Source organism: Chlamydotis macqueenii, chromosome 2 (assembly GCF_036417535.1).
Source record: "Chlamydotis macqueenii isolate bChlMac1 chromosome 2, bChlMac1.mat, whole genome shotgun sequence".
Taxonomy (NCBI): domain Eukaryota; kingdom Metazoa; phylum Chordata; class Aves; order Otidiformes; family Otididae; genus Chlamydotis; species Chlamydotis macqueenii.
In genome coordinates, this window is record NC_141557.1 from 89,721,649 (window position 1) to 89,736,333 (window position 14,685).

Below are 14,685 nucleotides of genomic sequence, written 5' to 3' on the forward strand. Positions count from 1 at the left end.
GAGCGGACCGACAGAAGAGGTGAGGGCTCGTTGCTGCTGGGCGCTGCACCACAGGGGAGGTGCACCTCACCATGGTCCGAAACCACGGATTTACAGCTCCCTCTCAAATCTCCGACAAGTCTTTACCCTCTATGGGTAACCTGTTTCCTCTTCAACATGAATCAGTTACATTTGTTCTGCTGATAAAGTCTTTATCTTTCTTTCTTTCTTTGACCACGTTGGTCACCCCGACCTTGCGAAAATGAGATAAAATACCACACTGGGACCTAATGATTTAAATATGAGACTACACATTTCATCTTAAAATTCAGATGATCTTATTAAAGTGTAGAGGGAAAGCAGACAGAAGTACAGCCTTTTGTGTTTGGTTGGGCACATGTATTATTTATGATGTAGAATGAATGACTGATTGCCTTGAATTCCGATATGTGAGGCAAATGAAGGAACGTTACCTCTTTATACTCAGTGCTACAGGAAAGCGGTTTCTTCAAGCCTCTGGCATGGGAAAAACTGGATTATAGCACATTTCATACATTTAAGCTGCAACTGAAAGGTAAATAGGCAGAGCTGATTTAACAATGAGGACCTACAGTCTGTGGGGCAAATTCCATTTTATTTAACAGTACAATACCAGAGCTATATTTGCCCAGTATTTGCTGATTAAAGCTTCAAGTAACGGCAACGTGGTTAGTGGCAGAGCAGTGACCTTCAACCCTGAGACTCGGCTTCAAGGGCCACAGAGCTTTGCAGCTGAATAATAGACCCATGTCTGCAGAAGACCTCAGTCATAAAAACCAAGCTGCTGCTCTGACTTTGTGATTTTTCCCATAATGGCCATCGGGACAGCAGGTGAATTAATCTCTTTTCCACACTGCCAAAATGACCTCTAAATTATTAAAGGTAAAGAGAGGAAAGCTGTGCATTTGTATATAGTGGAACAGGACTTGGGTCACCAACTTGCATACTCTATCAATAATACCATAAGTAATCACACTGTCAGCAGGTATTTAAAAATCATTTCCACCCCATTCTTCAAGTTACCTTTCTTAGCACATAAACGGAGAGGCTGACTACTCAATTTTTTTTGTGCAACTGGAGGCTGTGAGACAATGTCCTTCCCTTCCCTCCCCTCCCACAGGAGCCCTGACGGCAGGAGCTCGGCTGTTTTTCAACCCACCGCTATGCGCAGTTCACTCATTTTCCTGTTACATATACTGACCTACAGAGTGTTGTCTGTCTATCTTCCTTGTATGTTTATACAGAACATATAAAAAAGGACAGAGCACCCACACAGACAGACTCGCACATATGTACTCCAGTGCTGTGAGTTTAAGTATAATTAGAGTTTGCAAGGCATTTTAAGGTGAAAAGCTTCGCATAACTGCTGACTACCCTTAAAAGTTGTATTTCTCCTTTTTTTTTTTTTTGCCTAGCATATACTGCCTGTAAGTGATGACAATCAAATAGGCTGTTCTCTCAGAGGATAATGGCTTTCTGCTTCTCTGCGGTGCTGAGGCGAATTGGAGATACCCGTGTGCGAGCAAAGGAAGGATGCTCGTCGCCAAAGCAGTGAGACACTCAGTGACACTCGTCTGCTACCAACACTTTATTCTTCTTCTGTAAAATGAACTTAGGCAGGCATTGTAAGATAAACACTTCCTCATTGTATCATGTTACAAAAATTGACTCTCATTTTATCTGACTGCTGCCAGCAAAACCATTGCCAATCAGTGCCAGGTACATGGATTATTTCACCAGTTAAGAAAAGTAGAAGAAAGCGTCCCTCCTCCTCCTCAAGAGTTTGACAGCCTGATCCAGTGGAATAACTAATACCTGAATAATCTCATTGACTTCCTGCAGCTTTTTGGCACAGTGAGGCACTGGTCACTGTGAGGGCTTTTCTAGACAGAAGGTGTTGCTGCTGCGAAGGCTTGGCCACACAAAATTGTAGCTGGTGTAGTAAAAATGGTATCATTTCCCTAGGGTAGAAACAGCTATACCAGTACAAAGCTGCTTATTTATTCTGAAATTTCTATTTCCATACAAGAAGGTGAATAAGCCGTACTGGTATAAAGCATCTTTGTGCCAGTACAACAGGGTCCCCCAAGTAGTGCTTATAGTGGTTTATCTATTTCAGTAAAAAATATCACACCTCTAATGGAAATAGTTGTACCAGTACAAAATCTGTAAGTGGACCAGGCCCGAGCGAAAACTTTAAAGACAGGCTCCTTCTTTTCCCCTCAATACTGTAAAAAAAAAAATCTTAATAAGTAATCTGGCTGGATTTTTTTTTTTTTTGAGCACTGGTTGGACTACCTTCCAGCGCTCACTGGCAAATGTGGGTCAAATATTGAGTGGTCTGACAGGCAGGGAGGCTTCCTGGCGTGACGACAGTGCTCGCAGGGAAAATTGTGCTTTAATCCTTATTCTGCTTCTTTCCCCTTCTAAGCAGCAAGTAATACCCTGTGCGGAGACACTAGCGTGGACGGGGGCCGAGTGAGGAGCTGTGCTGAGACAACATCGCTTCTCCTGGACCCGCTGCCTTTGGGGCTGGTTTGGGTTTCCCTGCCTGGCCCTGCAGCACAGCTGAGGGGGACGAGGCGGGAGAAGACGGTGCTGACTCTGGTACCCACACCCCACGGACAGACAAAGGAGCTTCAGAAATAAATCAGGCAGACCAAACCACACGGCAGAAGTTGTTCCCTTTAAAAAAAGAAAAAAAAATGCAACCCTCATCATGCTGAAGACCAGTCTCATGATTTTGCGGGTCTGACTCATGATTCTTCATCTCCGATAATTCTGCCTCACACCCTTAAAAATAAAATCTGTTCCTAGTCACAGGTCAGGCAGAGCTGGGATGTATTTCCTACAAAACCAAGTTTACGCCTTCCGTGTGGTATTTCACTGCAGACTCTGGGGCTGGACTGGTTTGCTGCTGCGGAGGATAACATTACCTGCTCTTGGGAGAAACTTCCCCTGAAAATTAACTTACTTTTTCTAATGCCATCCTTGCTTATTGGTGACAATTTACTGCCCTGGGAATACGAAGCAAATGTGCATTTTTCCCATTTTTTGGTAATGGTGGAGAACTTTATTCCGGTTAAAGGAAAAGGTACGCAAAGGGACCTGGCTGAAATTATTCCTGAAATCTCATTCATGTTGCACCCTCAGTAACGTAACATGAGATCAGCACCCCAAGGAACACAAGAAATCACCTTTTGTTCCCAGTTTTGGGAACATGCAGCACGTTACTACCCTGGGCTGGGCTCTGTGTGGTCTGTTAGTGCCAGGAAAAACACTCTGGAAGTGAGGTACTGCATCTTGCCGGAGACCACACAAACCTAGGAACAGCTCTTCAGATTCAATGCAAAAAAAAAAAAAAGAAAAAAAAAAAAGGCGAGGGGGAAAGTACAGGCTGTCCCCAAGCCCTTTCTTTGCTTGTGCAATTACTGCTCTCACCAAGTTTTGACTTGTTTTAGAATCGGGATTAAAATCCCCAGTCTTTCCACTGTGAACAGAAGAGCGAGTTGTGAGCCTGTGCTGGTGTAAGGCTTTTCCTTAAGAACAGGACTTCTCCTGTGCCGGGCCACTTCTTCGGAATTTTATTAGCCTGAAACAGTCTCCATCGCCTCCCAAACTCAGTCCGTAACACAAGATCTGCTTTTTCCACAGATCGTGCCCAATGATTTAGAACGTGCAAATGATTTAAAACGATCCGTGCTCCCTCCACCCCGAGCTGCCTGCCTGGGCTGTGTTCACACAGGGGCGAATAGAAAGATCCTTGTTCAAGCACTCCAGCGCTGCTGAAGCGGCAGCATCAGGAACTTTTTCCTCGCAGGTCTTCCCTTGGGGATAGTGGGCTGTACAGCTACAGGTGGGCAGGAAGCTGGAACAGAGATACAGGCTTTTTAACGACCAGGGAACTTCTACCATGCAGAAAACCTGTTTTAAATTTAGCAGCTGTATTGCAGCTCCCTCTTGCATTATGTGTTTGTTGGAGATGCGTCTAGCTATAGATACAAGTACCTAGGAATATTAGCTAATATTTCACATTTTTATGCATTAGGGAGAACAAATAAAAACACAAGGGCACATTAAGGTGTCTGGTACGAAAGCCAGCCGGACAGCTGCTTTCCCTGCCTCTCTGAACTATATATACCCTGAGCGGTTGAGTTTGTTTCTTATTTGATCCGTACTTACTCTATTTAGTATGTAGGCCAGGAAGTCGCATGACTTGGAGAACAGGGCCAAAGTATGACACAGGAGTCCCGAGCTCCAGTTTTCCCTCCGCCACTAACATCTTGGGTGACCTCAGGCAAGCCACCCGTCTGCTTTGCTCCCATCCTCCACTTCTCCTGACTTTTCTCGTTTGTAAAGGTCTTTGGGGCAGGGACAGCCACTCACGTTGTGTTTGCACAGTACCAAACTCAGCAGGGCTCAGGAGCTCAATTAAGGCTTGTATTTACAAATAAAAGTAAATAGTAATATAAATAGAAGACATTCTGCCTGCTCAGCATACTGCCGCTGCAAAGGATTAACCCATTCCAGAAGTCCAATATCTTCTTGACCGCTTTGATGCCAGGACAAGATGAATAAAACATGCTACTCATTACTTTTGAAAAGCATTTGCATAAAATATATTGCTATATTTTACTACATTTTCCTGTTATGCAAGCCCACCTTTATGTGGTAAGATTTATTGCAAGCTATGATTTATTGACTTATTTCAGCATGGAAATGACTATTAAGATTGACCTGTCAGCAGTTTTTAATTTAATTGCTCTTTGATCCTTCAGCCTTGAACATATTTGCGTTTTCAACTAAGCATCTCTTGGCAACACGTGTGGAATATGGCAGAAGCAGCAGCTGAGATGCAGAGTCCTAAGGAAACCAGCGAGTTTCTCCATTTCTGGACGTGTCCCTGTGTTGAATTACTGCAGCTTTTCAATCTCACTTTATCCTGACAAGCGTGCTTTCGGGTGGCAGTAATATTGCTCTTTGTTTTCATTCCCTAATCTTTTAATCCCCCTCTGAGCGCAGAAGAGGTAGAATCTCAAAGGAACAACTTTCAACCTGAAACCAAAACAAGATCCAGATATCCAAATCTGTCCACATTCTTTGCTCCCTGCCCACGTTAAGTGCACAGGCTCCAGCCACAGGGTGGGGGGATGAGACCTTGGCTGCTCTGCGTGGAAATGGTGTCTTAGGCTTGCTCTGTAATATACAGCAAAGGTCTCTGAGGATGGATGATTTCCATGGCATTTATATGGAAAAACATCACACAGCATCCTTTTCTGTGGAGAAAACCAGCACTAATTGACATGTGCAACCTAGTGCCAACCTGAGTATTTGGAAAACGGGTAGGATGATCAGGACTACAAATGAGAATGAGGAAGGGGAACGACCCTCTCCTGGAATGAGAGACCTGCTCTGATTCCCAGTTTGAACCTGGAAAAATTATGTCTAATGACAAATGCATAGATTAAAACTAGCAAGCTTTAACTTGCATCACTGGGCTTAGAGGAACACTTTGTACGAACACTGGCCCCAGCAGCAGCAAAGCAGCAATTTTACATAACACAGAATTGTTGCTAAATTATTCATCGACACATAAAAATATAACTCTTTGCACTTCTGCAGCACTGGCTATCTGCAAATTGTCTCTGGCAGCTCTTTCCACAAGCCGGGAAGTCTGGAATGTTAGCAGTGAGACTAACGAATGAGGGGACAGGCACTGTGCGGGCAGCCAAACCACTGCCCCACGCTGAGTGTTGGCTGGTCAGGGACCGCACCAGGTACACCCACCACCAAGGCTGACTGAAGGACCAAGGGCTGGATTTGATCAGCAAAGGGTCTACAGCAGGGACAGCTGAGTCTGGTCTTGAGCATGCTAAGCGACCACGTAGTTGTGTTAGCAGAGATCCTTGCAGTCTCGGGATCTCTTTGGTGACTTCCAAGATCCAGATGTATCAGTGGTTTCGGTGGACTTGCTGCTTACTGAGGTGCCTCCCGTACGTCATTTGGGGTTACACGTTGCTGTGGAAGGGAGGGCTGCAGCTCTTTGGCTTACATGTGCCTCACTCCTAGGTTTTGCCAGAGGACAGACACATCCCTTCCCCTCTCCCTTTATCATTACTTCTGGTTTAAGAATGAAACTGTGTGGGCTCCCGGGATCTGGGATCTGCAGCTGCGCAAAGGCTGAATCACAAATCACTCTCCATCTTCACTGCTGTTCATCTGAAGAGCCTTTGCTCATTGCCATAGTGGAATCACTCAGTTTGCCATATTGAGTACCAGCTAAATCTAACCACATGTTGGGTTATTGCAAGGCAAAAAAAAAAAAAAGAGACACAACCAATAATCAGTGGTATCACTCAAACCAGAACCCTCAAGTTGTGACCCACTTCCCCGTGCCAAGCGCTACAAGGGACAGATCCCCGTGTTTCTGACAGAAACTCTTCTGTTGAACGCACGAAACGAGACAAAGGAAACCCATGCATATTTGCACTGTGTTTGCTTTGTTCCCACTGCAGTAAACACAGGTTACCATGTGGAAGACAATGGTGTTCCACAGTCTTGTTCTTTCAATAAGGTTTCCTTTTTCAACTCCTGAATTGCAAACTGGACAGTGGTGTTTGTGTATGAATAATGTCCTCTTTCAGTCTGACGTCCAACTGCAACAACGCTGTGCTTTGTGCAGGGGGAAACCTTTAGGGCTTCCAGCACAACAAAGATCTCAGAGCAGAGACATGGCATGTATATGTTTTTATCAGTCTACAGACAAAAAAGTCAAGACTTTTGACTGCATCAAAACTTAGTCCCTTTCTGAAAGTTCCTATTTTACAGGACAAAAACCCTTACTGTTAAAAATGGTAAAGGATCCAGTGGTAAAGATGCTTTTTTAACTATTCCTAACTTCCTGACATGATAAAGGACACTCTGTGTATGTGTGTGCGTGCTCCCCTACATGTGGAGAGAGTGATGGAAAGGAGCAGACAATGGAAGTAAGCTTGTTCTTAAACTCCTTAAGTGTGAAAACATATAACATTCCTGTTGAATAGTTCTAATTTATCTCTCTTTTAAAGAGTCTTGAGTATTGCAACAAATGAAAAAACTTTAAACAAGTACAAAAAAAAAATCTCAACTTGGTAGACAAACATGGGAGAGTGTGACTTCTACATCTGGGACAGCATCATGTAGGCTGTAAGTACTTAAGCTAATTATATTTCTTTAGCAAATACTTAGCAATATTTAGCAACAATAACTTAAAAAAGTACCTTTTTGCTCTTAAAAAAATTCATCCGTCTTAGCATACTTTGATGAACAACCCTGGGAATTCAACTACATGGAAACTTTCTCCAGCCAAATGAAGACCTCAGCAATGAATCAAACTCCACACCCTACTCATAAAAAAAAATAAAGCAATGTTGTACCAAATCCAGGTGAACATTACTGAAAAATCAGGAATTTCTTTATTTTGTCTTTAGAAAAGGAACTTTGCCTTTGGAAAGGTCATTTTCTGCAAGTAGGGAAATGCAACCATTATGGCAGCTGTAAGCTATAGCAGGGGTACAGTGTATTTTATTGTGTGTGCTCAACAGTAACGCATGGAGTAAAAACAGGAATAGTCTCACACATCCTAACAGAACTCTCAGAGATAAAGCACATTGGTGCAGATAATGCACCTCAACAGAGGAACAGACATGAGTAGAGAAACAATACACACACACACAAAAAAACCTCTAAATATGTAAAAGTTGCTGATTACCTGTTGTAGAAAACAACTATTTTTCATATTGCACCAACAAAGAACCAATTTATGAACATTTCACTAAGACAAACTGACTCAAGTCAGTTTTGATTTGACCTCAAGTCAAATCAAGAAGATTTGTGCAGATGTTTGCATTTAAATTAAACCATGTGCTTAATGCTAAGCAGCACCGAACAACAGAACCACTTCTTTCTTTTCTGAAGAGGTTAGAGGGAAAACATCACCAAATATCTCAGGGCGGCATTTTCAATTGTTTCAGAAATGCATCTCTCGTTCTCTTCTTTTTTCCTACAGACTGATGAAGTGCCAATTTTTGGCTGTGATAAATGTAGCATAAATTGTGCAAACCACTTGTATGAGCTTGGGAAGTTGAATCCTGCCATGTTTGACACTCTGCAGATTGATGTGCATGTCAAAAGGTCTTTCAGTCCAATACTTTGCACGACCAGGGTTAGCAGGTTGGCTGTACAAGAAAAAGGAACCGATAATGGAGTCCTGTAAGTCAAATAGCTCATGCAGACAGCCAATATTATTTAAAATTAAATATCTAATCAGAGCGATTTAATACTGGCTTTATGGTTGAGTAATACTCTGAGCTCAGTAAAAAAAAAAGTTAATAAAGACACGTAAAAAAGAGAAGTGGAGACCTACAAATTTTATGAGACATGAAGCTAGATTTCTGTAAGTCCTGAACACTGATTTATACCTGGACAAGGAATAAAGATACCAAATCCAAATTCTCCATTCAATTTCCCTGGTGATACAATTTTTCATCTAATTTCAGCATTTTACTCAAAAGGACAATATAAAAGTACCAGATGAATTGAAGTATCAGACTCCTTCCTCTGGTTGAACTGAGGTAACAGTATGTGGGGAAAATCTAGGCTGAGAGATACACTGGGGAAAAGATCCTTTCAGTCCTCACTGTTCTTTCAGTCCTTCAAAAAAGAAACCAGCCTGCAGATTGTCCACCTACAAGTGCCATGAAAGACCTGTCAAGAACTAAGCTGGGTGGCACGTACACCTCCAGACATGCACTAGCAAACAGTGTGGACCACCAAGAGCAGATACGTAGATGAAAATACTTGGTGCTGAGGACACGATGTCTTTACTAGAAATATTTCAGGGGTTTTGTTTTAACTTAGGACAAGCTCCAGTGTGGTTCTACAGACTGAATGCCAATTTGTGCCGGAGTACAGCTCCTGAATTAATTTCACGCAATAGGAACCCAGTTTCCAAGGCCTGAAGCATGGTAGAAGAGGGGATGATGGGGTGAAGAGCTTCAAAAGTGCTTGCCTAATGTGCACGAAAACATTGACGCATGTTTACTTCCCAAATGAAGACTACTAAAAGCATTAATAGAAGGTGGTTACATAGAAGGGTCATACCTGTAACCAGACTTAATTATAAATGAGTTTATAGTAAAATTTCCATTCACGTAGGGTTAATTAAGCTGCTACCAGAAATTCAACATCACCTGGATGACAATGTAAAAGCATACACAATTCCCCTCACCAAGAGAAGGGAATGAACACCCAGTTTAGCCTCCTACTGCAGACAGCTAAACTCCTCCTCCAGCTTTAGCTTGAGCTGTGGCTGAGCCAGCAGGATTTAGTGCAATTTTTTTTTTTTGCTGTCACAGTGAAGGTGACATCTCATCTTGCAGCTGTTCTTGTAGTTTTTTACCCATGAGAATTTGATAGTCAGAAGTTTATCCATGAATAACTCTTTTATGAACTTTAGTTCCACAGAGTCTTTGCACTGCAAAGCCTGGAGGATCTTATTATCTCAAAAGACAGTTTTGGATCCCTTGCATTGAAAAGTATGTACCCATACAACTTATTACACTTATTAAAGAGGTGGTGGTAAGGAGGGGCTACAGACCCAGGGCCTTCAGGCAACACTAAGAACAAGAAGGAGGAGACCTGCACTGGATTCTGTCTTGCAGCACCTAGCCAAGGAAGCTGTACTGGGTGCTGGTGGGACCATCTACAGCATGAAAGCTTATGAGCAACTGAATGCTTTCCTGCGACAGCACTTTTAACATGTTACTATTTCTGTTCTAAAGAATACTGAGAAGATTTTTAAGGCAAAAGGCGGCTAACAAAGGTGATCTTTTTATCCTAGGGTGTGACAGAGCATCTTAATTCTGAATACATTAGCTTCCCCAATGAGGAAATGGATCATTATCAGTACTACATTACTATCGAAATCTATATAACTCTGACATCTTGATTCTAGCTGGTGATTTCTACTGTGTTCCCAGATTATTAGCTGTGAGTCCTTTCCTGGCTTGAGACATTTTATATTAGACCTGAGATATCAAACACAGCGTACTGGTTTGCTTAAGTCCATCTCTAGTTCTAATTTCTTTGTGTAAACGGAAAACACTTGGCAAAAGGAGTCTTTCAGGCTGTGTCAGGTTTTGATTTAGTTTTTATTTGTGGCACTAACAGACATAAATATTTTACAATATACAATATATAATCACATTAAATGCAGATGGCTAAATATTCTAGTGCTTTCAACATTATATAGCTATACATTTTAAATTTCAGCTTCAAAAAAAAATGAATCTGCCACCACTCCAGTCTGTGATTATAAAAATGTAAATGTACAAACTTCCTCTTCTTCACTTTCATTACAATATAGGAAATGTGAAAAAGCATTTCATTTGTCCTTTTTAAGTTAATCAATTTAATGAAATATTTTCAAAATATGTACAACAACTACCAAAGTAGTTAACATTTGAAAAAGATGCTGCTATAAATACTCGTGAGACAATATACAACAGTCATACGAACTGGAAACAAAGGGCCAACTTACGCATGACCCGAACAAGAGGCGACAAAAGTCCTGGTTCCTGATATAAACCAGCTTCACTTCATTTTGCAGTGCAGGAATGAATTCTAAATCCTGACCTCTACGCAGTACTCTGAATCTTATTTATAACCTTCACAGTCTGTTGCAAATAAGAGATCTTTCGAGGTGTCTCGGTATTTTTAAAGTGCCATGAATGTTACTAGGGTTCAGTATATCCCTGCATGTCAGCATTCTATACGTCACATCCCGTCAGTAACTTTTCAGTAGACACTGTCTCACATTCATTATTGATTGCCTGCTTTCTCAGAGCTCCACCAGAGATATAAAGTTCATCTCATTTTAAAAAGCAAAGACTCCAGCATATGACAATTTAATTCCTTCATAACATACCGTAACTTTTTTCTTGTGACTGTTTTTTTATAGATCTTTATTCTGGTTTTCACCCTAATTGCTTACTGCCCTTTTCCAATCAAATAAGAAGCAAGTAAATAGTTTGAAATAGTTACAACAACTTGAAATGAGTATTACTTTTCAGATAGCTAGCAAAGTCTTTTAATTTTGCCCACAAACACAATTAAATATTAACACAGGACTGCACAGTGTTTATATTCTTATTAACCTGCCAACAAGAATAGTTTATTGGCAACCTTAAATATTCAGAGGCAAAACACAATTCCTTGGCACAGAAGCTTTACAGCAAAGCAACATATTTTCCCCTTAGAACCATTATGCAGGAACACACATAAAATTAACTACAACTTATTTTGGCTTGTAGACAAGAGAATAAACTAAACTTCTTGATGTTTTTTGCCACTTCAGACCTTGAATGATGATTATTTGTGCATTCGGGGTTAGAACTTCCAATTACCTGTTCTTTATACATGATTCAAACGAGCAGAGGGACCTATAACAAAGAAAAGCACATGATCATTCAGGATATTTTTAAACCTCCAACTGTTGACATTGTTAACCAAACATTCTCCTGTGGGGCTGTTTTCAAGCTTGGTCTCTTCATCAGCTCCTTGAGACTACTTAAAGCTTATCTGCTTTTTTTCTAGCTGTATCACTTGCTCTAATAAAAGGTGTTATCCTTCCCTAAAAAAACCCCACACCTCGTACATCCTTAGGTATTACGGTTGCAATCATATGATTACTGGAACATAGGTGATGTATTTTTCTGTGAACTTCCTTCATTTTGCGGAATGAACAGAAACCCAGGCTACAAGTACACAATATCTGACAGGCAAAACCTGTTCAGTATCAGTTATCTGTCACCGGTCATAAAAATCAATTGATGAGTACTTTGCTTCCTGCTTGGACGAAGGAAACTCCCAGAGACTTCGATTCAGGAAAATACTTAAACAAATGCTTATCTTCCTTCCTAGTCCTCAGGTCATCTAAGCCTATGCTTAATTTTAAATATGTATGCTAGGCTGCTCTTCCAAAATCAAAGTTACTGAGCTTTCATTCTATCAGAGAGATATACATTAAGGTCACCACAAAAGCTAAATAGGAATAATGTATTTGATCAAGTCTAAGCCTTAGATTTTGGCCTTCGTATCCATGGCAGAAGCTTTATTCTTGGGGAAAAAATAGGTCATGGTACAAATTATTAGCAAGGTGAAGAGTTCAAATTCAATTTTATCTTTCAATTCACACAGAGTAACAGCATGCTAACGACTGCCTCTCACTGTGCATGGGAATTAGAGTAACTTTAGAGGCTCATCTGACTACCTGTCTACCAAGCTCAGCCAACCTTTTAGTTAGGGCCTCCTGCCCCATTTCCAGCACACCACTGCCAACGTCACCTGTGGTTTTGTGTCTGTAATCTCTGCCATTGCACTCACAGATACTGATCAGTATTTCTTCATTCACAATTATATATCTCTGATTATGTGAGAATAGCCCACTGCTTGACATAAAGGTATGGAACTAGGCCATGCTTCCTAGAAGACACTCAATGCCCCATAATTCAGATCAATGCATTACTTGTTGGCAACCGACTTCAAACCATCCCAGCGTATACCAGGGACTCATTGTAATGGGTGCAGTAATTACCTTACCTGGCTCCTTTGATTGCCAACAGAATGATAGACTGCATGTATCGAGAGTTCATGTGACTAAACGCCCATGTCGAACACTGGCATGAATGCTTGTGGATACCGGGACGAAGCCAAATTAATTTTTAATTAAACACAAAAGGCTGTTTTAGATACAGCTCCAATCTTTATTGAAAAACATGTGAAATCTGTAGAATCTCTCTTGCATGTAGCATTAACAAGTGGTCTGAAGAAATCATTTTACCATGAGCATCTGTTCTTCAGATATACCACTTGGCTTCCTCACCTTGTGCAGGCACATTCCCTTGCAATATTTCTATAAAATCTCTGGGTACAACTCTACCTAAAATGAGTGGATGGCATATACGCTAAGGGAACTTTCATAGCTTCTCTTTGTTGGGTAAGATTTTCAATCCTGCATGGGCTTGTGCTGCAACTATACCTACAGCTAGACATCTAATAGGTTATTTGCATGCGTAGTTACGGTTTTTTCCACAGATAATCATGGTAAATCCCAAGGCAAGTTACACAGACACAAAAATACACATGCAATGATACACAGAATTTCAGAACTCTAGCTAGGTTATTTTGCATTTTCTGAGATAGAAAGTTTAAAAACTAAACATAAAGATCTCAAGGATGTGAAATTGTGACAGAAGTTGCTTGATACAATTTAAAGAAAACACTAGTTTACTTTTAACACCAGAAACTCAAATGGTATAGCTCTATGACCTGAATTTTGCCCACCAGAATTATTCAAAATTTGGTGTCAGATGAGGTGTTTACTTCCTAGATCAACTGATTCTCCTTTGTACAGGAGGCAGACTGCATGTCTGGGAAGCAAGCTCCTCGCCAGTAATACACGTTCATTTCTCAAGACAATTAACCACCAAAGGCACTAGGTCAGGCATCTTGGTTAGTGGCCTTACTTGACTCCATCTCCCTGACTTGCTGTTATAGTTTGGATGTGTTAAAACACCTGCCAGGTTCCTGGACAGACCATTTTGAAAAGTGAAGAAAAAGGTTACTTCCTGCACATTGTCAGGTCTTTTCCAGTTTGGTAAGTTCATCCCTTTCCAAGAACATGTCTGCGTCTCCATTCCCTTCGGGTAGGATCTGTAGTCTAACCACTTTCTGGCAGGTCTCTTAACTGCACTGCACTGGGGACGAACCATTTTACTGAGCAGGCCCAACTGGCCTTGGCACCCACAATCATTTTCCTTCAGGAGCCTGTGGACAGCAATAGCGTGCAATAAAACAGAAGCCGGTTCTTCAAAACAAAGTATGATTTATTTGCCAAAGCGGGCACAGTACTCCAAGAAATGAATTAAAGAACAGCCAGGAGACCCACGTGCATACTGTCTTACTTATACTTGGCATTTCCCTCAAGTACCTATTTTTGCTCTGTTTTGCTCTGAGCGACCCAATTACAGCCTGTGTGGTGCAGACCCCAACTCTCAGCAAGACAAGGTCAGCCTGCAACAATTTCTCTCCTCCTTCCTGCACAGTGTTTCTTTTAACCTTAAAGTTCATGACTTTAGCAAACAGCTGTGTAATCAGGGGTGGAGTGGAGGAGTTGCCTTTGCACAGATATTAATAGAGCTCAAATGTTTGTTGGGATGCTCCTTATCTAGGCAATTGGTTGCTTTTTATGTTTGGTTCCCCTGACAGCCCTCTTTGATCTACTTCCATTGCAAATAACCACTCATAAATAAGCACAAACTGAGTCATCCATAACTAAGCAATGCAGACTCTTCCCAGTTCCCCACAATATTAGCTAAATAAATGACTTCACCATCAGAAGCCCTTGTTCCAGCAAACGTTGAGAAGACAATGGAAGAGAAACAGACACAACTACAGAACTGAACTACCTACTCCGCTGTCTAGTTGCACACAAAATCTTCCAGAAAGCAAATTCAAAAATGGCTCTGTGCTCACACCTCCAAATCATGACATCATAGATCTTTGACAGAGGAGGCAAACAAAGAAAAAAGCTTGCTTCTGCCCTAGTACAAAGCCACCTGCCGTCGA

The 14,685-nt window shown here is 41.4% G+C and overlaps 1 protein-coding gene across 6 annotated transcripts in view; it reads right to left on the bottom strand.

Annotated features, from left to right (window-relative positions):
- Positions 1-10,189: 10,189 nt before the first annotated feature.
- COBL (cordon-bleu WH2 repeat protein) overlaps positions 10,190-14,685 on the bottom strand; it is a 161,474-nt gene continuing 156,978 nt past the window's right edge. For all 6 annotated transcript variants that reach the window (XM_086740424.1, XM_086740429.1, XM_086740426.1 and 3 more), the window contains one exon: positions 10,190-11,498. In XM_086740424.1, coding sequence (XP_086596550.1) covers positions 11,481-11,498 — 18 coding nt within the window. In that variant the 3' untranslated portion in view covers positions 10,190-11,480. The remainder of the gene's footprint in view (positions 11,499-14,685) is intronic.